A 22345-nucleotide genomic window follows, 5' to 3' on the forward strand; every position below is an offset into this window, starting at 1 on the left:
TGGCATTTTCCCTTTTAATAAGATATTAATATGATAATATAATATTTTAAAAATTATAAAATTCTAAGCACTGTTAAGCTTCTCTTTACTTGTAAGTTAATAAAATATATGAATACTTGTTATTTAGTTAACAAAAAACTAATTTTAGTTGACGTTTAGATAACCCTTTATAAACTCATCGAGCTAATATAAAAAGTTTAGATAATTATCTAGAATTTCTTAGCATTGGTTATAGTACGTCCTTAGAATACCATAAAATATTTAAATAATATGTTGTATTAATACATTATATATTCTATTGTAAGCATATTAGCATAAAATTATTACATTAATAATTTTAAAGATTCGTTAACATATAACAACACAGTCGTTAGTTTCATTAGTTATTACTTCACAGTCTCATCAAAAAGGTAAGAGATTTAATTAAGTGATATACATATTTTTGTTTTTAAAAATATTAAAAATTATTTGAAGTGTTTAACTTTTTTTTTTAAACAATTTCTTTAATTTTTCTATTCTGAGTTTATAATTTAATGGCACTCAGTACAAGCCAAGTAATTCCTTTTTTTAGATTTACTTTTTATTTATTTCCATTTTTTGTAGGTAATAGTTATAATCTATATAATTATTTATCTATCTATATATATATATATATATATATATATTACTATTTAAAACTATTTTTAGTTTATTAAATTAATAATAATTGCGTAATAAGATTTTTCTGTATAATAAAAAAAGTAAAATGACTAGTATTCATTAGGTTCATTTATGACCTTGTGTTTATGTATTTTAATTTATTATTTTTATTGACAGCAAAATCAAATGTCGGTTGTTCAAAATAAAATTAAGTTGCAATTGCAAACCAACTCTGAAATAAATAATGTAACTGAAAAACAAGTGTCTGTAGAACATATTAAGGATTGGATTCGCAAACAACCACACTTACCTGACGTAGAAGGTAAAATGTGGTCGAATTGTAATAATAATATACTTTTTGAAAAACTAAAAAAATTCGATTTAATTTAATATAATTTTTAAAATATATCAGATTTTACTATTTTATTAAATAAACAGATTTTACATGATTCAAAAGAGATTAATATAATTGGATAACTTAATGTACAACAAAAACAATGTATATCATAATTTATGATATTAAAATGTTCTTAGATGATGTTTTCCTTATGTCGTTTCTTCGTGGGTGTAAGTATTCTCCTGAAAAAGCTAAAAAAAAACTAGATATGTACTTTACAATGAGAGGAGTAGCACCAGAATTTTTTAATAATCGAGATCCTTTATTATCAGACTTTAAGGATTTTTTCAAAGTTGCGTAAGTATAGAATTATTTTATTATATTATGAATACAATCGTTCTAACTCTTTTATCATAATAAAATATTTTTAAAATTAATACATTAAGATATCATTATTTATTATTTATTCACAGCGTTATTGTAATACAAACTGTATGTGATTTATTTGTATTCTTTGTAGCCTTTTGAAATAAGTATTTTTTATATTTTTTTGTTTTGAAATAATATTAGCCACAATTGATCAATTCTTAGTATATAAAATGTATGTATAAAACATTAAAACAAACAAAATACTATTAAATCATATACAGTATGTGTTTAAGGCTTAAAATTTAATACGTATTAATATGCACTTTTGGTGGCTTTTTAGTTAAGTATTTTAAATATGTTTTAGTTTTAAAAGTAAATTGTACATTTATTTATGTTGATAATTGAAAAANTTTAGTTTTAAAAGTAAATTGTACATTTATTTATGTTGATAATTGAAAAAAATAAAGTTGACCCCCTATAAGGTGTAAGGAATTATTTAATTAAATTTTTATTTTTTAATTAATTTAAATGTTTAATAATTTAAGAAATGTATTAACAATGCCGAGGCTAACACAAGAAGGATATAGGATCGTTATTTTTCATACAAAAAATATGGATGAAATGATATGGGATCCAGCTTTCAGCATGAAATTGCTATTTATGTTAGCAGATATTAGATTGAATGAAGAAAGAAATAATGAAACAGGAGATATTTATATATTTGACGGAGGTTCATTGAAATCAAATTTTTTATCGACTCAATTGCCTAGATATACTCCATCTTTATTAAAGAAATGTGCAACATGTTCAATAGTAAGATTCAACTTACAGTAGTAAACTTGATTTTGAGCGTTGTTTTATTTTTGATCAATAAAATATCAGATTTATTGAATTTTAAAATACTATTTAAACACAATAAAATGAATTTAAATATAATTAAAATAAGTATAAGAAACTAGTAACAAGTTATTGTTCATACAATAGTTTGAAGACATATAGTATAGGATAACATTACATTAATTTATGTGAGAATTTACATAAAAAATGATTTAAGAAAACACATGATATGTAACAAAACCTTTTGATTTTTTTTAGGAAGCGTACCCATTTATAATTAAAGGTGTCCATGTGATTAATATATCTCCTGTAGTTGAAACTACAACAAATTTTTTAAAAATTTTTTTGAAAGAAAAAATTAAAAGAAGAGTGAGTTATACTTCAAACATATTATGTTAAGTTATTTATTTTTTAAGTTAAATATAAAAGTTTAAAATTAAGCTAAAATTAATGCTAAATAATTATTGAATAACTTATAAATTTAATCATCTATAATATTAGAAGTTTATTTTTTATAGATTCATTTGCACTCATCATATAAATCTTTATATAACTATATACCAAAAGAATTTCTTCCTGAAGAATATGGTGGTCAACAAGGAACTATGGCTGAAATTAATAGTGAGTCATATTTTTTGTAATAAAAAAATACTACAAACAAGTAGTGTACTAAGATATCATTCATTTTTAGAATATTGGTATGGAAAATTAGTATCATATAGAGAATGGTTTTTAGAACAAGAAAATATTAAAACTGACGAATCAAGACGTCCGGAAAAGCCAAAAACATATGGAGATTTTTTTGGAATGGACGGTTCATTTAAAAAACTATCTGTTGATTAAATAAAAGTTTGCATATAATTTTTTAGAATTTCTATAAAATAAATGTCATTAAATTATTCGTAATTTATAATTTCGTACGTCTTTAATATTTGATATCAAGTAACAATATAATAAAAAATTATTTGTACGAATATTTGTGGTTCTTAAAAAAACGTTTAATGTAAAAGCCTTGAATTATTAATTTATACTTTCAAATTATAAAACATATGATTGGCAAATATTAATTAACGTCATCAATGCATAAATCTTAAAATTATTATTAAGCCCCAAAATATGTCCTTCGTAATAGTTGGGAAAATGTACCTAGTATAATGTTATTGTTATGTTTTTTAAAATTGTTCACCTTATTTTATTTGATGTCTTCATATATATATATTAATAATTAATTAATTAATCAGGGTCATAAGCACAATTTAATTGTTGTAAAACATGTGAATTTCTATGACTAATTATAATAATAAGTAAAATTCAAATTGTATTGTATAGAAATGCGTCATTGTTCTTAATAAAAAAAATTTAATTTCTCATTCATTATTTGCCTATGAAATTGTATTTTAATATTGTAGTACAATTGTACATCTGTTTATTTTTCAACCACTAGTTTAGCTAACGCTAATTTTTGAAAATTGCTCTAGTATATTAAGGAATTATTACGTACAATGGTTTCCCACTTGCCATCTCTACTAACGGGTCTTATGTTTATATAGTTAACGGAAATTTTTAACCTAGATTAAAACCTTATCCATTGCTATTAACAAAGATTTTTTTCAATAAATTTCTTTTGCTTAAAAAGGTCAAAAATTGGAATTGATTAGTTAGGTTATTTGAACCTAACCTTCAAATTTTACTTCTTATCAACATTTTTTAAATTTGGTTATTTTAAGTCATGGAGATATTTATTGGATATGATTTATATTTCAAATGAATAATCTAAATAAATAAGTGACATTTTTAAAATTAGTCATCTTATTAAGATTTATATTAAAATCTAGGTATGGGAGTGCTTTCTTCTTTTATTAATTTCCTTCTTTTAAAACCACTCAGTGTAATAGGAGTAATTTCATATGCTATCTAGATCCATAGTTACGAACATTTTAGGCTGAGGTTACATTTAGTTTAAACAGCCTAAAGCCTTTTTTTTATCATTTTGAATAATAAGTAAAAAAAATTAATTTTACCAGAGAGCATTTGTTTTCATTTCTGTCAGTGGCAGATCCAGGTGAGAGGCCAAGGGTGCGCGTCCCCTACTTGAACTATTGTCACCAACTGATAAAATAAAAAAAAGGCTTATAATGATTAAATTGATAAAAAATTAACTTTGACGTCTAAAGAATTTTTTGCACCTTTCCTTTAAAAAATTACTAGATTGACCCCTGTCTTTTGAGTAATTGATTAAATATGATCCTGGACATATAGGTAATCGAATACCGTTAAATAAAAATCATATCAATATACTATAATTTACTACTACGTTAAATCAAATAAATTAAATATGATTATAAATATATGTTTTATATTTTTATAAAATGTTAATAAGACTATAAAACAGAGGTATATCATTCTTTTTAAGTTTTATAGTGTACTTACCAACTAGCTCTTTAAAAATTTTGCGTGGGACGCATAATTAAATTTATCATGGAATATATTAAGGAAGAATAATTTCCTACTTATTATGCAGCCCAAAAAAAAAATTTTAAATTAATAAGCTAAAGTTCTAGTATTGAACTGACCACTGCTATTATGCATAAGTTGTTTGAAAGAGTTAATATAATGAACGCATTAAGATTAAAACTTTAAATAATATATATATTTTTTTTAAGTTCTCTTGTCTACAAATTATTTTATGAGTATTAAATAATCATATAATAATATTATTAACTTATATTAGGTGTAGATAAAAATAATCAATTTTAATTGCTGGTACAGTTTTCTTTTGATATATCCTAATTTTATTAAGTTTACAATAAAACAAAATTATGTGTTTACACCGATCTTAATGTATTTATCAATTTATCATGTACTCGTATGTTAGATTAATTGTAAACATTTATTAATATGTATGAATTCTTTGAATAAATAATTTTGTTTCATTTAATTTTTAATATAAATATGTTTATTTTTCACATTTTTTCATTATTATAAAATAAAATGTATGGAAAAAAAAATAACGATAGCACAGTGGGATTGTGGCACAATGTGGACGTGACATAGTTGGGACAAGTATAAATAATATCTGACAGTGATTAAAATCACTATCAAATAAACGATTCGATGCAAATCCATAGATAACGTTTAATTTTAAGAAATTGGTGAATTATTTCAAAAGCAAAATTAACTCCTATCTCATTCATTATTCCTAATTATCAGTTCTATGATTTTGAAGTATAATATATAAATAAATATCTATTATAGCAATTAATATCATAGTAAAACCAATACCTTCTCAGCTTCGCATCGAAGCTAAAAATTATGTCAGATGAAAGAAGTATATAAATAGTATTTATATAAAAAAATATTGATTCATATATTTTTCAAAAATTTATAGTATTATAAAATTAAAAATATAAAAAATTTTTTTTTACAAAAATCGTATTTTTTTTATTAACTTTGATGTTCGTTTTTACCATGAAATCAAAATAAAGTCCGAAATATTTTTTTTTAATATTAAAGTATATTACATAAGCTTTAATTTAAGATATATATAAAAGTGTCAGTATTTCCGGAACACTTTCAAAAATTAAGTTGAAAAAGTTCTACTTTCTATATGCATTTTTATGTTTTGAAGACCCACTGTATATAGGTATAGAGTCCGATTTTAAAAAAAAGTATGTCGAATGAAATAAGTATATATAAAGTATTTATCATTAAATAGTAGAATTGATTCATGTATTTTTTAAAAACTTATAGCAACATAATGTTTAAAAAATGTAAAATATGACATCAAGAATTTTTTCACAAAAATAGCATATTTTTACATACGGTAGTCATTTTTACATTTTTTATGTCCAGAGATAAAATTTTTTATTTTATTTTTGTTAGAGTTTCCGGAACGCATTCAAAATTTAAGTTGAAAAAGTTAATTTTATGTGAAAGAGTTCCATTTTGAAATCCTTCCTGTGGAAGGTGAAGGGTCAGATTTACAAAAAAAATATACCAAATGATAGGTAAATATTTAATGTATCTATAATGAGAAAATTGTTTCTATTCATTTATTTTTAAAAAAGTTATTGCAGTTTTAAGAAAAAAAAATTGAAAAAATATCGAAAATTACCGATTTTTAAAATTGAAATTTTTTGAGGGATTTACTCCCTTTACGGGGATAGAGATAATTTTTTTCAATTTATAAAGGTAGTATCTTCGACTAGATACGATTTGTGATCTTTTGACGTATTGTTCATCACAATCGGTGTAGCTGAGATTAAGTGTTCACATACACAAAAAAATAAAAATAAAAACCTATATCACATATATCTTCTCAGCTTTGCATCGAAGCTAAAAAAACACATCAAAGTAAAATTAATACCTTCTAAGCTTCGCATCGAAGCTAAAACGCATAAAACCAAAAAACAGTTAAATGATAATTACAAAAATCATCTTTCGAAACCTAATCTTAATGATTGTAGGTTGTGGATGTCACTAAAAAATTTTTTTAAACCAATTTTTATCTTAACACTGAAAAATACTTGACTTGAAAATAGACTTGCCAAATACGAAACTAATATAGAAAAATACATTGTTTTTACTTAACATTTTGAAAACTTTTTAAACAGAAGAAACAAACATGGTAAATACATTAGAAACTGATTGTAAATTAATGAATAATATAATTTTGAGTATGATAATTCTTTGCAACTTTAATGTAATACAAAATATAATTCAGAAACTAGAATACAAAAAAAATTCCTGGACATGACATCATCACTAACTAATTTTTTCAAAAAACTTACCTCAATTTCTATGTCATATATTAATTAATTTATTAATTAATTTTAAAATTTTGTAGGATATCTTCAATAAATTCGAGTTATTTTAATATATTGATCAGCAAAATTGGTCCAGCGAGAGCTCACAATTTTTATTGACAGACGAAAAAAAATGTGTCACGGTAGATACTTTTTCAGCTTTGTATCGAAGCTAAAATGATAAATAAATATGTTTCTACTAATATAATGTGTAATTAATGTTATTTAATGAATTAACTTGTTCGGGAATCCTCTGTTACTTAAAAAAGGTAAACATTTTTTTACTCTATAATTATTTTTAAAACCATTATTAACTGTTGTAAAATCCACACACTTTACTTCTTAATAATTCTTGAATAATTTATATGCACATAACAAAAGTCACTATGTTATAAAATTTGTGTTAAATGTCATACTGATAATAAAATAATATTATGTGACATTTTATACATATATGTTTTTGGTTAATAACTATCTAAATATTGATTATCATATAATAACTAATACACATGTTAATAATGAAACAGTCACATTGAACACTACAACATTGAGATTATTAAAAAGAGATAGCGACTATCTAATGTATAAAGAAAATAAAGGCTAAGACTCGTCAGTTCGCTCTCAATATTTCTTGCGGCATTTTTCTCTAGATTTACATTCTCCTCTGCTTACCAAAAATCAAGCTTCTTATCCCAAGCCCATAAATAATAGAACTTGGTGAATCTTTATCTCGATTGACATATGTCTAATGATACTTGCAATTGCTATTTCGATGTTCGTATTATTTCTATCTGATTGCAATTTATTTTATTAGTTTGGATAAATACTACTAATAAATACTACTATAAGTGAGCTAATTTTATTAACCCCCGTCGTAGATTTTAATTATTAGAACAGTATTGATCGTTTTTAAATAATAAGGTTATAAGTAGTTGAAATCATTAAAATAAATTTATAAGTTATTAATTTTATCGTACTGTAAAATAGATAGTGTATACATATTTTTAAAGTCCTAGGAGCGAGATGATTATGCTGTTGCCGGTGCCATTCGAGAAAGAAGTCTCTGGAGCAAGGCCGTGTTAACGCACATGGTACTTGGGGTTACATGATATACATAAACCATATTCTTACAATTTAACATATCAACAAAATTGTCTCATATCGTACATTTTTTAAATTAACTCATTATTTTTGAACCCTCGAACCACGACCCCGATGATATAATTAATTTTATATAGTAATTCACTTGTACTCTACCATATTTACCTATATACCATATTTCACATAAGCATATTATTTTTACATTTTAATATTGCAACAATAACAAAACTTCTGGACAATCCATTCTTATTTATATATATATATATATATTTATTATATTTTGAATTGCTACATAACAAAAACCCATACCTAAACCAAAATTTAAAAAAAATTAAAAACGATACTGTAATCTAAAAAAATCATTTTTTATAAAAAAATCAATAAATAAAAAAATAAAGTCAATAAATAATAAAACAAATTATATTACTAGATAAGAATTTTTTTTATTTTGGAAATATATTTAGCTACTTATTGTGCACATGATTTTTAAACTTGTACACGTATAACTCAATTTTGGGAGAAATTAAAAAAAGAAATACCGGATTCAACAATATTCATTGTTTGTTATAGTCTAATTATTATCATGTTTGTTGTACACACATTTGTGGTGATTTCTACTACATAGCGTTTCATAACTTTTATGATACTAAAAAATAACAATTCTGATATCACTGCGTCATCTCAAGTGTCTGCATGAAGATATAAATCTTTAATAAGCTCACAAGCTGTGACTAATTATGTTTACGTTATTCTTTTTTCATAATTTGTGGTTTTTGGAGTGTAAGTTAAAAAATTTTACTACAACAATTCGCAATAGATCTCGTAATCATTTCGTGACCACATAAATTTATTACGGTATAATTATTTTTATAGCAATAGTACACCAGCGCAACAGGTTTTTTTCCTACAAAGGTATTATGTTTTTATGATTGAGTGGATATGATATGATATCTAGTGGAAAAATAAGAATTTTAGTGTAAAAGTCTTTAGAAAATTAATCAGTTTATAATTTGTGAATAGGATTAATAGTATTTAATATTAAACGATTAACTAAATTCAATGAGCAAAATGTTGAGTTTGATTATCAGTTACTTAAAGGCTAGATTTATGTTGAATCATACGTTAAAAAACTATTTAACTTTAGGCTTTAACTAAGCCAAATCGTTTTTGATAAAGTGAAAAACAAAATTCTGTTTTGCAAACTTAAGTTGAAACTGAACATAAATAAGTGTGTGGTATATTACAATTTAACTATAAAATTCATTACTGGGCTGTATAATTTAATAGACTTTAGATTATAAATAAATATTAAAGATTGTTTAAAATTATTCAATGGTCAATTGATCTCATTTTATGAATTATAAATAAGTATTTTTATTATTATAATAAATGCTTAGACCTTGAATTTACGTTTATGTAGTATACATTAGCATTCAAATGTGTAACTAGGTAAACGTTCGATGTCATTACGTGGGTGGTTTCATTTTTATAAACAAATTTATTTACATGGATTAGTAAGTAAAAATTACTGTGCATTATTTAAGCACAAGGTTGCCATTTGGTAATAATTAAAAAAAATGATACAGAGATCATCGAAGGAACTGAATTAATAGTACAATATAGGATTTACAGTAATGTAATATGATACTCAACTATTTAGATATTGACAGTAAAATGTTAATTATTGAATATTAAATATTTAACTGTCATATAAGATGTTTTTCAAGCCTCAAAGCAGTACTTAAACATTTTTATACATTTCAAAAATTTTGATGCATATGTTGAAATGAAAATGTTTGATAACCTTTAGTTACTTAATTTTTTAGTAACAAAAAATATATACTGATATTTTTATAATAGCATAGATTTGCTGTTTAGCTCCATTCTATAATAAAACAATACATCTATTTATAAAACAAAAGTGTTGAATAATAAGTTTTTCATTAAAGGTGTACGTTTAAGATGTAATATATATATATATATTTATAGTTCAAGAGGAATGGAAAAAATTTAATTTAGGTGCCAAAAATAACAATTTTTATCATCAAATGTCTTTAAACTATGTTCATTTAAATTATTATTTAATTACTATAGTTTAATAGAATTTATATTATGACGTGAAAACCAGTAGTTTAACATAATTGGTTTTTGCTTATTAATAGGTATTTACTATAACCAGTCATTTTTATATTTAATGCAAATAGTTAACTTATCTATTTGTATCAACTAATGACATTAACTAATATGTAGTAAAATTTGAAATTTTTACCAATAAAATATAAAGACAACTTTGGTTGTGTTTTTAATTGATTATATTATATAAAGTTAATTAAAGAATAATCAACACAAAATAATTTCTATTTATCGCGATTTGTTTTTAATTATAAATGTATTTATACTTGAAAATAATTCTGATAATTGCTTTATTTATATTATAATTTTATAAAAACAAATGTTTTTTGTTATAATTAAAGGTTTCGATGCTATAAATGATTAAAATTAGGTGCTCAAATGTATCTTTGAAGCTTTAATTAAGTTTAAAGCCATCCACTTGAAACTAGTAAACAATTATAAAGTACGCCTAATTTAACAGTTTTATAAATAATACTCTAAAGAATGGTGTGTATTTATAAATATGTACAAACGGTTATATTACGTATAGCATTTTTCAATGCCACTTTTTTATTAAATTTAATACTTTTTTTATTTGACGTAATTTTCTGATGAATACATACAAAAAATTAATATTTCATTTGTTATTTAGTATTAACTTAAAACATCTAATGAATTAAATTTACCAATTTTTTTTCACTGTCTCTACTTTGCATCGCATATAAAATTGAAAGTAAAACTGAAATGGTTCATTTTCCAATAATTATATTGTTAAATTTTTTTCTTTATTTTACAGTTTAATTTTTATAATTTTATTTTAATGATAAATATCAATTAACTTAAAAATAATTGCATTTTAATATTTTATTTAACGAGGCATAATTTTAAAAAATCATTAAAGAAATAGTATGCATATGATTTACCCTCATCGTTTCCTTATATGTATTGATAAGTATAAGTCCAAATGAAAGCGTATTTGTGGTTTTTATTAAAATGTATTGTTATCGTGTATTGCTTATCATGTTAGAATGTTTATTAAACAGATCTATGTAGTTCTGTTTTAATGTGGGTCAAATAAAGTAGGTGTCAAGTTTATTGGCATTTAAATCCACCAGTTTTAATTTTGTTAAACACTTGTCAAGTTCTTGTTCCGTTGAATAATTTTTTGTACTAGACATAATTCAATTTTCGTTATTATATTTTGTAATTACCAAATCTTGTACTATTATACAACGAACAAATATCTACGATGACGTTTCTGTAGTCTACTCCTTAGAAAAGTGAAAGGCAGTCGTTCCCTCCTTTTGAACTGTCATCATCACATGCTGTAACGTTAGTCTTAACATCACATGGTGTACCCATAGCAATATCGTCTGCAGTCTAACACAGAAATTCGACCTACTAGTTTAAACGCATCGAAGGTAAATATATTCAATCATTTTATTTTTATATTATTATAATATCACTATATTTTTAAATATTTTACTCGAATAAAAGTTGTTTTTCTATTTTCTTTATCACGATTTAAAACTATATTTACTTATAATTGTTTAATATAAAAAATTATCATTATTGTACAAGTTATATGATAAAATTTACTTTGTCATTGTTTCAATTTTCATTCAATTATTAACAAATTTTTATAATTCACTAATTTAAACGATTAATTGAGTTTTTTTAAACTTTTTATAACAAGCGGATCATTTGAAACTCATTTTAAGTACAATACATGGATTATTTCATAATTTCATTGTGTTCCGTAATAGTGATTTTGTAAGACCAGAATAGTTAAATAGGACACCAGTGATACTTAAATATTACGTGTTACACTTCAAGATCAAGGTCCATAAACTTTTTTTTTATATTGTATATTTTGCTTTACAATGTTCCGTAATCAACTTAGTTTATCTTAATAAAAGTAAATAAATTTAAATAATACAAGTTTATAGTTAAACCCAAGTCAAAAGAAACCATTATAATACTTTAATATAAATACTTTAAAGTATTATTTATAACAATATTTAAAATACGAAAATAAAACAAATTAGTAATTTAAGTTTAAAAATTATACAGACTTATTTATCATAAACTACTCGCAAAATAAATACAAAACTAGAAAAATAATTTTTAATTTCTTTTAGTGACATATATTTCTGAAGTATAATTTATGATACTAATGTAAAAGAATTTTAAAATAATTTCTTACAAAGTACTCTTCCAGTAAGAGATAAGTATTTTATTAAAACATTTTTGCAGGAATAGAGCTATCATTATATTTCTTATGGCCCTGGTTCATTAAATATCTAAATTTTTCATATATTTTTACATAAACTGTTATAGACATGAAGTCGGTAACTCCACTTATTTTTACCTACAAAACAAAGTTTTACATTAAAGTAAAATTACTTGATAATACTCTCTTAAAAATAATTGTGGAACTTTATCATATACGCTTGGAAGTTTCTAACGATAATGTGTAATGGACATTATTAATATTATTGATAAAAATTTTATACTTGTATTTGGCACTCTTAAAATATCACTATCTATGTGTAAAGTTAGGGTGTATATTAAAAATATCATACTTCTGTATGGGAATTTTAAAATCATTTCTTACAATAAAATACTCAAATTGACCCTGATTAAATAGGGTTTAAATGTACTTTTTAATTGTAAAAATATTTTTAACCCACGACCCTCAACCTTAAAAATTACAAGAAAAATGAATTTATTTTGAACTTAACCTGACAGTAGGGAATTTATAAGAAAAATATTAAAACACTATACTGCAAGAAATTATTATGAAATTTTCATGTATCAGTTTATTTTTAATATACACAATACATGAATAAGTGTAATTTTGATATAAAGTATAGAAAAATTTTATACAAGTATGATATTTTTATTATTTATTAAAATTTCTCATTAAATTGTACGCGTTAAAAACTTTCAATACATGTATACGTAAATTATGACATATTTTTAAGAGTATACAATTTAATAGAACTTTTTTGAAGCTTTCCATAAACTATCAAAAGCTGTTTTTATTTTTCTGTATTGTCAAAGTTAGCCGTTATATTTTCAATATAAGTGAATAAATTAGGTTTTATATGGGAATTTTATTTATGTATTACAACATCATGACTTAAAAAACTTAATTTTTCAAGAGAGCATTTTAAAAAGGAAGAATATATTGAATATAAGAAATTTACTAATCTTAAGCAGTTAAATAATTAGCTTTAGGCGTATTTGATTTACTTATATACATTACTCTTTTAGGACGTTTCTAATAACAAACGTACTCAAAAACATTATACTTTGAGATGCAAAGTCGTTAGAATGAGTGAGTAATGTATTTATCAAACCAGGAGATGAAAACAAATAATTAAAAATATTCCTAGCTATATAAAAAAATTAAAATGTCATTAAATTAAAGGACATTTTTAAAGCAAATTATGACGAAAAGATAATAATACACTTAAGTGTTATTCTAAGAAAACATGAGTATAAAAATTAAATATAGACCATGTGATCTAAAATATAACATAAAGGGGGAAATCGGAAAGATGGATACTGGTCTTAAGTAACCATACAAATATTACCTTTATAATAAGGTTATTTTTTTTTATCGCTTTATCAGCCCATTAAGGGCTATAGCAGCCTACCCCAAAGGAGGAGGTTTCTTAACCATTTATAATCCAGGACGGGTAGTTAGTCCGTCACCGGAGAGAGGAATGGCGACTCTAATTACCGAACTGATCTCTTGTTCGCAAATGAGCTCACCGTGACCGAGTTCGAATTGGAGGCAGTGAGCGTCAAGCACCGCCGTATTACTGACTCGGCCACACCGTCCCACTGTAGTAAAATTTGCAAATAATATTTTAATAAATCTTAAAAATGAATTTTTGATTCAATTTACTTTAAATAGGCTTGAAAACGTTTACTTTTTTTCAATAATTATTACGTAGTAATTATTGGAAATTCTATCTTTTAATATTGATTTTTACATAAAAAAATATTTTTTTTAACATTTATAAATACAAATCAAATGTAAAACTATGTTTCAATTTTGAAAATAATTTTTATATTATTTCAAAAAAATAAAGCATATTATTTTGGTTTTTCATGTTTGTTCATTATTTTATTATATAAAACTTATAGAATTTATAACATAATTCATTGTCTTCCATGGATTTTTGAATTAAACGCTTATACGCTATTTGTTAAATATATTGTGATAAATATTTTATAGATAGAAGATATTTTATTTTGAGAACTTTTGATTGGCAAATTCGAAAAACAAATAAACTAAATAAGTGAAGCGTTTCAATTGTTATCTTAATTTTCGTTAAAATTGATGGAATTTCTCATTTTAAAAATTTATTGGATGCATGACTTTGTTCCATACAACAAATATATTTACACATTTTAAGAGTTTTTGGAATAAATATTTTCTGTTATTTCTTGAGACAGATAGTGTAATTTTATAAAATCGATTTCTTTTATTAGCTATACAAAAAAAGTGAATTTTTTTTCTTCTTCTTAAATAATTTTGGAAAATCGAAACATGCAATTTGACTATGGTTTCCAATGTGCAATAATAATAATAATTCATTATTATTTAGAATTTTTATTAAAAAAGAGGTATTTAAAATATATCAAAAATCTACTTTAATTGTTCGTTAAATGAATAAAAGAGAAATGAAGTAACATAAAATCTAAATATTTCCATTATGCTATACATTTAACTTAGCATAACTATTTTAATTTATCATGAACTTTTTAAACTAATTTATGCCTAGTCTTGATTATAACTTAATAATATTCGGCTCTAAAAAAGATATTTAATTTCTAAATATTCTGGAAATATTTATTTGATTCTATATATTTAGTTTAACAATTCTAAAAAATATAAACAACTCTTCTTGTAGTTATTGTTTTGGACGCATGTATTAACCATAAAGGTAGTACTGCTCTAATGACCAGTGAATGATGTTGTTGTTTTATTAAATTTTCAAACATCTAATGTATATCCTTGAATTACCATCAAAATAAATCTTCCATCCTGGATGACGGTTATTAAGTATCTCACGTCCTTCTATTCTTTTTTTTCCGACTAAATATGATTTAATATTTATCACTATCATTTAACTCATTAGCAACGCAGAATCGGACATTGTAAAAACATCAGAGTTCAATTACAATTTATATTTCGCGCAGAAGGATAATCATTATTGTTCGCGTATCTTTGTTAAAATATTTCCAAGGTCGTATAAAAGGAACCTATGTAGCTAGAGATGTGTAAATATCATAAAAGCTCTAAGAGGTTTTAAACATGTTGTATAAATAGTCGACTTGATATTGAAGGTTGACAGATTCTTTGTATGGAACATAACCAATAAAACGCCATGAATGAGTATTGTAGCTATTATGTAATGATTATAGTTAAAATCTCCTTTAATACAAAAACTGTGTGACCAGCGGGTTCCTACACTTTCTCTTCTTGTACATTGAAATTGAGTTGGTATTGATCTCCTCAAATCCAACTAACAACTATATTATATAAAATATATTTTTGCCTCATATATATATTTTTATGTGTGTCATTAAGTACGATTACATTGAGAAATATGCTAGTTTAATACATGAATTGCCTATTACGAATTATACTCATAGCTTATTATTTATACTTTATGTATTAGTTTTAGCTAACAAACAATCAAAATGACTCTTGTTCAGCCATCCACAGAGATGCAGTTGCACATTCGCACGGAGTTGAACGAAAATATAGCTACTCGGGATAAGGATTTAGAACATATTAAAGAATGGCTCAGGTTACAACCTCACTTACCAAAATTCCAAGGTATGTAAATGATTAACTAATAATAATAAATATATTTTTATTTATAACCAAAGTTTGATATCAATTTTTAGAAAGTAGATGATTAATACTATTTTATGTATGACTCATATAGTTTTAGGTGATAGGTTAGTGCTCATTTTGCAGTTATAAAACAATTAGGTAGGTTGTGAATGTAAATCACGATTTTGAAATTTTTAATGACCTAAAATTTTTTTCTTGTCGTGTATTATATTATTTTTTATAATCGTTATTAAATTCACTCAATTTTCTGATTTATTATTTTAGTAATTGTTACATTATTATAAAAAAATGTAATATATAATATTAAGGTCAAATAGGGAAAATATAATCGAATGGGAAAATCACTTAGCTACATTTACGTGGACACATTTTTAAAGAAAAATAAAAATTTTTTATTTATTTAATTCAATTAGAAGTAATTAATAAGTATTTTTATTTTAGATGACGCCCGTATTATGACTTTTCTCAGAGGTTGCAAATTCTCCTTAGAAAAAACTAAAAGAAAGTTAGACATGTACTTTACGATGAGAGCTGCAGTACCCGAATTTTTCAACAACCGTGATCCATTATTACCAGAAATCAAAGAAATTATGAAAATTGTGTAAGTATTGTAAAATTGTAATTTTATTTAACAAAAATATATTTTATTATAAATTTGTTATAGGAATCTTCCACCACTTCCTGGTTTGACTCCAGATGGACGCAGAGTTGTAATTATGAATGGAATTGATATAGCTCAACCAAATTTCAGTGTAGCCGATGGTATGAAAGTAGTACTGATGATTGGTGATATTAGATTAAAAGAAGAGCACACCGGCGTTGCTGGAGATGTGTATATATTTGATGCAAGTGTAGCTACACCCTCAAATTTCGCCAATCATTTTGCCAAATTTACTCCAGCTTTAATAAAAAAATTCCTTATTTGTGTGCAGGTACATAAATTAAATGTTTTAATGAATATTTCCATGGGTATAGTAAATTATATCTAAGGTCAGCAATTTATACACTATGTTAGGTTATTCTGAATTTACTACCATTCAGTACAAATATTTCTTAATTTGGTTGAAATTTTCTAATGTATTGTTCCCGGGTTTATTATTTTTAGGACTATAAGGGGGTTTATTTTCCCTAAAAGTAAAGATATTTCCATGCTATTATATGGTCCTATGGAAAAGTTGGACTAACTTGGGACCCTTCAAAGTGGTTTAAACAAAATTTATAAATTTCTTCTTCTTCTTTCTCGTCTTAATCCCAACTACTTGGGGTAGGCCACCCTTACCCTAAACTTCCACTTGACACGCTCTCCCACATCATCTACGCTCACATCAGCTGTCCTCAAATCGCATTCAATAGCATCCCTCCATCTCTTTTTTGGTCTTCCAAATTTATAAATGTATAATACCATATTATATATAACATGTTTAATATATATTTTGTTATTTGTTAATATTTTAAATTAAATAAACATAATAGTGTCAATCAATAAGGATTATGTAAAACGTTAAGGAAGACGGTTCATGTAATAAACAGAGGTTGGGAAATTTTGAGATAATTACATTTTTACAATATATTTTATCCATTAAAAGTAGTTTTAAAAACATTTTCATTGAGTATTTTCTAACAACAATCACTCAAATAACTTTTTAGTTATTTATGATCTACTTACTTAGTTATACAGATTTTGAAAAACCTTCAAAAGAATTAGCTTTTGATTCTTTATTTTCAGTGTCAGAGACAAATATATAAATCGAAGCGAAAATAAAAAGTTGTATTTAAAAATCTATATTTTTCTGGAAGTCTTTAAGAAATTCAAATTATATAATAATTCAAAAATTTATATATTTTAGAATTATTTGTGAATTTTATGTATAAATAAATATTATTTATTATTTTTTCTAGAAATTATTGTTTCAAAAAATACATGCGTATATATTATAATATTAATATAGTCTTGATTTTTATTTTCAATAGAGTTTGTAATTGATTTTATGATTTTAGGAAGCATATCCTGTTAAACTCAAAGAGGTCCATGTAATCAATGTTTCGCCAATGGTTGACACGATAATAAATTTTGTAAAACCATTCTTGAAAGAGAAAATTAGAAACAGGGTACGCTAAATTATAAAAATAATAATTTTATTATTAAATATTATGGTACTTAGATTATATAGTAGATAAGAATTAATTTTTATTTTAAGATTGTCATTTTTTTTCCTTTAAATTTTGCTTTTGAGTAAAACAAATCATTTCTATTTCAATTCATATGTTAATCTAACTCAAAATTTGTGTAAACTAAAAAATTAGTAAGGTTGATGAATTTAACAAAATTTTATTTTATTTTAGATTCACGTACATTCAAGTATGGAATCTTTGAACAAATTTGTACCCAAAGATATGTTACCAGAAGAATATGGTGGACTTGCTGGACCAATGAGTGAAATAAACAGTTAGTTCAATTTATTATATGATATGATATAATGTGTGATTCTTTCAACATTAATTAAAATTTTACTGCAATATCTCAAAAATAATAATTTAAATATAGAATATGATTTTTTAATATGATACTACCACCAATATTTTTGTTCAAAAGTAACTATTTATAAAAAAATGCACATATCAACACGTAATATTTGTTTTAAAGATTTTAGATATTTTAAACATGATATATTAAATTTTTTTTAATGTCCCAAAACATTTTATTTTGTAAGTAGAATTCTTACCATTCTTGTTTCGAAATAACCCACAGAATTAAGTTTTAAGGGTAATTAAATTGTTATTTTATGATTAAATTAAATTTAAAGTAATTTTTACATAAATAATACCTAAATGTTAGCTTCTATTGTATAAGAATTTTATAATTTTAGAAAGAGGTTAAGGATCTAGTAAGTGGCTAAATAATTCATGAGTGGCATCTTACGGCGTAAATAGAATCAACCTAAGATAGGTCACCAAAATTATTGTGCTATACTTAAATATTTGTTTATAGAGCAATGGTATGAGAAACTAGTAACTTATAAAGATTGGTTTAAAGAACAAGAAAGTGTCAAGGCTGATGAATCAAGACGTCCAGGAAAACCAAAAACCCACGATGACCTCTTCGGAATGGAAGGTTCCTTTAAACAGTTATCTATTGATTAAATGTTTATATTTTGAAACACTATAATGTTTTTATTTAATCAAATTCTTTTTTATACTATTATGTGTATTATATTTTTATACTTTTATTTTATTTTCAAGACTTTCATTGTACAAAAATTAATCATATATTAGTACTTTTTTTTATTATAAATCATCATTAAAGTAAAAATCATGAGCTCAATATCACATCTTTACATTGTTGACCACTTTTTTTTAAATGTTTTAGCCCACTTTACTTTAAGTTTTCCGCACTCAAAATGCACCAAATACATCTATTACACGACTTTTTAAGAATAAAATAATTTACATATTTTTTGAGTAACAATTGAATTAGACATAGATGCAAATTCATTTACATAATAAATATTAAAATCTTATACTCAGAAACACCATCCAAGTTGTTTTTTTTATTAAAATCCTAACTATATTTGTTAATAAGTACTGCAATGATATTATATAACATAAAATTTTAAAATCAACTTTCTATTAAGATTGGTGGTTTGGTTGGAAAAAATAATCAAAAAAACAAACGTTAAATTTTATGATAAGTAATGTATAATTTTTATTAAAAAAAAAAAGCTAAATTTTCGAGATGAACATTTTGTTTATTACTTATAACAGCTAATAATAGATATCAATTAAAAATAATTATTATTTTATAAGAGAGGGACGATGTAGCCGAGTCGGTAACGACACAGTGTTTGACTCACACTGCCTCGGGTTCGAAACTCGGTCACAAGCAGCTTCATTTGTTGGGCTATAGACCAGTTCGGTAATTGGAATCGCCATCCCTCTCTTTGGCGACTGACTAACCACCCAACCCGGTGCATCAATGGTTAAGAAATCTCCTCTTTTGGAAATGGTCGTTATGATTCTTTATGGACTTAAAAAGTTTAAAAAAATTACTTTATAAATAATGTATACATTATTCACCACTTTTTGTTTAGGAAAAATCCGAGTACGAGTGGAAGAGTTTTAATACGGTTCATTGGTCAAGTAAATTAATATAGGACATTCTAACGTGTGCATATTTTGTACATACATACCTTAAAAAGTTGAATATTACAATTAAAGCTATAAAATACAATTTAATTAATAATAGAATACTAATATACTTAGTATAAATGTTTTCAAAAAACTGTATAACTCTTTTATAAATTCAAAATATATTCTACATTTTTTAGTAGATTACCGTAGAAAAATTGCGAATGATGACATCTTGATTATAATGTTCATATATGATTTTTTATGTTTAACACGTTGTTGTTATTAGAAGTTATCTGAAAAATATAAAAAAGGTCTTCTATAAGAATTAACACGTTTTTCAAAATAATACTATATGCTATATCTTGAATTGTAAAATGTTATTTATAAACTAGTCATTCGTTATTTGGTTAATTAAACTATAATATCATTTCATATGTAGACAGTTCCACACTTAAATTTTGAATAATGTATTTTTTATATACTATTAATCAAATTTTCCGTAAAAAAAATGTCTATAATTGCATAAATTTACTAGGTCCTCAAATAATTTTAAAACGACGTGTGAGTAGGCATATAATTTTGGATGGGCATTGCTCATATACTTTTAACCTGAAGCTGCCAATTATTGTGTGTTTTTTTAGAGTATTTAAATGTGTACTAATTTTTTCCACTCCATAAAATGATATGGAATTTTAATATTAGTGAATATAAACTTAACGGTTAACTTTTTTGTTATTTATAGTCAAAATTACTTTGTATAGTTTATTTCACCATTCGTTCTAAGTACCATGCAGTGACTAGTATAATTAATAGTAAAAGGTATTCGAAACTATATATAAGCTGAATAATAATGATTCAAGTTTTCGCAGTATCTATACTTACCAGACATCATTAGTTTATAGTCTTTTTAAGTATTAATCCTCCTTATTTATTATCTAAGAAGCACGTACAGAAGATAAAACAATTAAAATAATGCGAAACAGTAGCTCGTACATTAAGAAGACATGAGTATTTACGCTGTTTATATTTGCAGCAATACACAAGACATCACATTTGTTTTTCAAGTTGGAATAAAAATCGTTGCCATAATTTATCAAAATATGAATCTAAAAAAAATTGAGCCATTATTAATCTCTTTAAGAGATCACTGCTAATAATAAAATTTCTAATTTTTAAGTTATTTGTACTCTTTAATTAAGTTTACTTCTACGTAAACAGATTTTAGTATAATTTTACAGAGAATTTGTGTGCGCTGAGTAAGAATTTTAAGGTTTTTGATGCAAATTAGAGATAATCATTGGTTAAAATTTGATTAAAGTTAATCTAAAGATAGTTTGTTTAAGCTATTCTTAACTATTATTAATGGAGAGTAAATTTGACCAAACCAAATGAATTTTTCTACAAACATTTCCAATGCAGAGAAAAGTGATGATAACGGGTAGTTTCTTTTAAGTGCTTGGAATGCGACTAGTTGGATTAATTATTGGCGCTAAATGGGTGCTCATGTCTACTATTCAGTAATATTTTAGTTTACATTGATTTTTTCGTTGTTTTCCATTCATAGACGTTATTTCAATTGTTTTTAGTACCATAGTTATTGTATAGGCCACTAATTTGCATATTTAAAGGCTCAGGCTAAATACTTAAGGCTGTAGAATAAGTACCAAATTGATAACACAGAATTTAATTTATGCAAATAATGCCCTTGTCACCATTGTCTGGATTTACTCATAAATTATATAAACCACAAAAATGTTTCAATTTTTAGTTTTAAATTCGGCTTAGTGTAGATTTTTATATTTGTAAATTGTTAAAATTATTAGTCAAATTATAATTACTTATTTGAATTCATTCTTTAATAATTTGATTAGTAAAGCGGATAATATATTATTCATTGTAGTTATATATATATATATATATATATATATCTACATTTACATTTATTGTTACAAAATATCCTTCATTTCAAAAGTTAAGCACAAATAAACTTTTGAAAATAGTCAGATAGTATTTGCATAAGGTAGTTTAACATTATCAATATATATATATACATATATAATAGATACTAGTTTATGACATAGACAATAACATTTATTAAAATTTAAAAACTTTTACTATTGATGATTTACCAAA

The 22345-nt window shown here is 24.0% G+C and overlaps 2 protein-coding genes across 3 annotated transcripts; both read left to right on the plus strand.

The window, feature by feature from the left end:
• Positions 1-339: 339 nt before the first annotated feature.
• LOC126896689 (alpha-tocopherol transfer protein-like) lies at positions 340-4949 on the plus strand. Of its 2 annotated transcripts, none has more exons than XM_050669659.1 (7): positions 340-410; positions 817-961; positions 1174-1333; positions 1891-2158; positions 2441-2551; positions 2701-2803; positions 2874-4948. In XM_050669659.1, the coding sequence occupies exons 2-7, from the start codon at positions 826-828 to the stop codon at positions 3023-3025; spliced, it is 930 nt and encodes a 309-aa protein (XP_050525616.1). In that variant the 5' UTR covers positions 340-410; positions 817-825; the 3' UTR covers positions 3026-4948. The 2 variants fall into 2 exon arrangements, with proteins under 2 accessions (XP_050525616.1, XP_050525615.1); XM_050669658.1 differs by lacking the exon at positions 340-410 and adding an exon at positions 441-554 and having other exon boundaries at positions 2874-4949.
• A 6510-nt stretch (positions 4950-11459) lies between these two features.
• On the plus strand, positions 11460-19617 carry LOC126896693 (alpha-tocopherol transfer protein-like). The gene is made up of 7 exons (XM_050669663.1): positions 11460-11621; positions 15903-16063; positions 16526-16685; positions 16749-17016; positions 18083-18193; positions 18428-18530; positions 19074-19617. Exons 2-7 carry the CDS (start codon positions 15925-15927, stop codon positions 19223-19225), a joined length of 933 nt encoding a protein of 310 aa, XP_050525620.1. The 5' UTR covers positions 11460-11621; positions 15903-15924; the 3' UTR covers positions 19226-19617.
• The last annotated feature ends 2728 nt before the right edge of the window (positions 19618-22345 follow it).

This window comes from Daktulosphaira vitifoliae, unplaced genomic scaffold, assembly GCF_025091365.1.
Source record: "Daktulosphaira vitifoliae isolate Bord-2020 unplaced genomic scaffold, ASM2509136v1 Scaffold_1, whole genome shotgun sequence".
NCBI classification, from domain to species: domain Eukaryota; kingdom Metazoa; phylum Arthropoda; class Insecta; order Hemiptera; family Phylloxeridae; genus Daktulosphaira; species Daktulosphaira vitifoliae.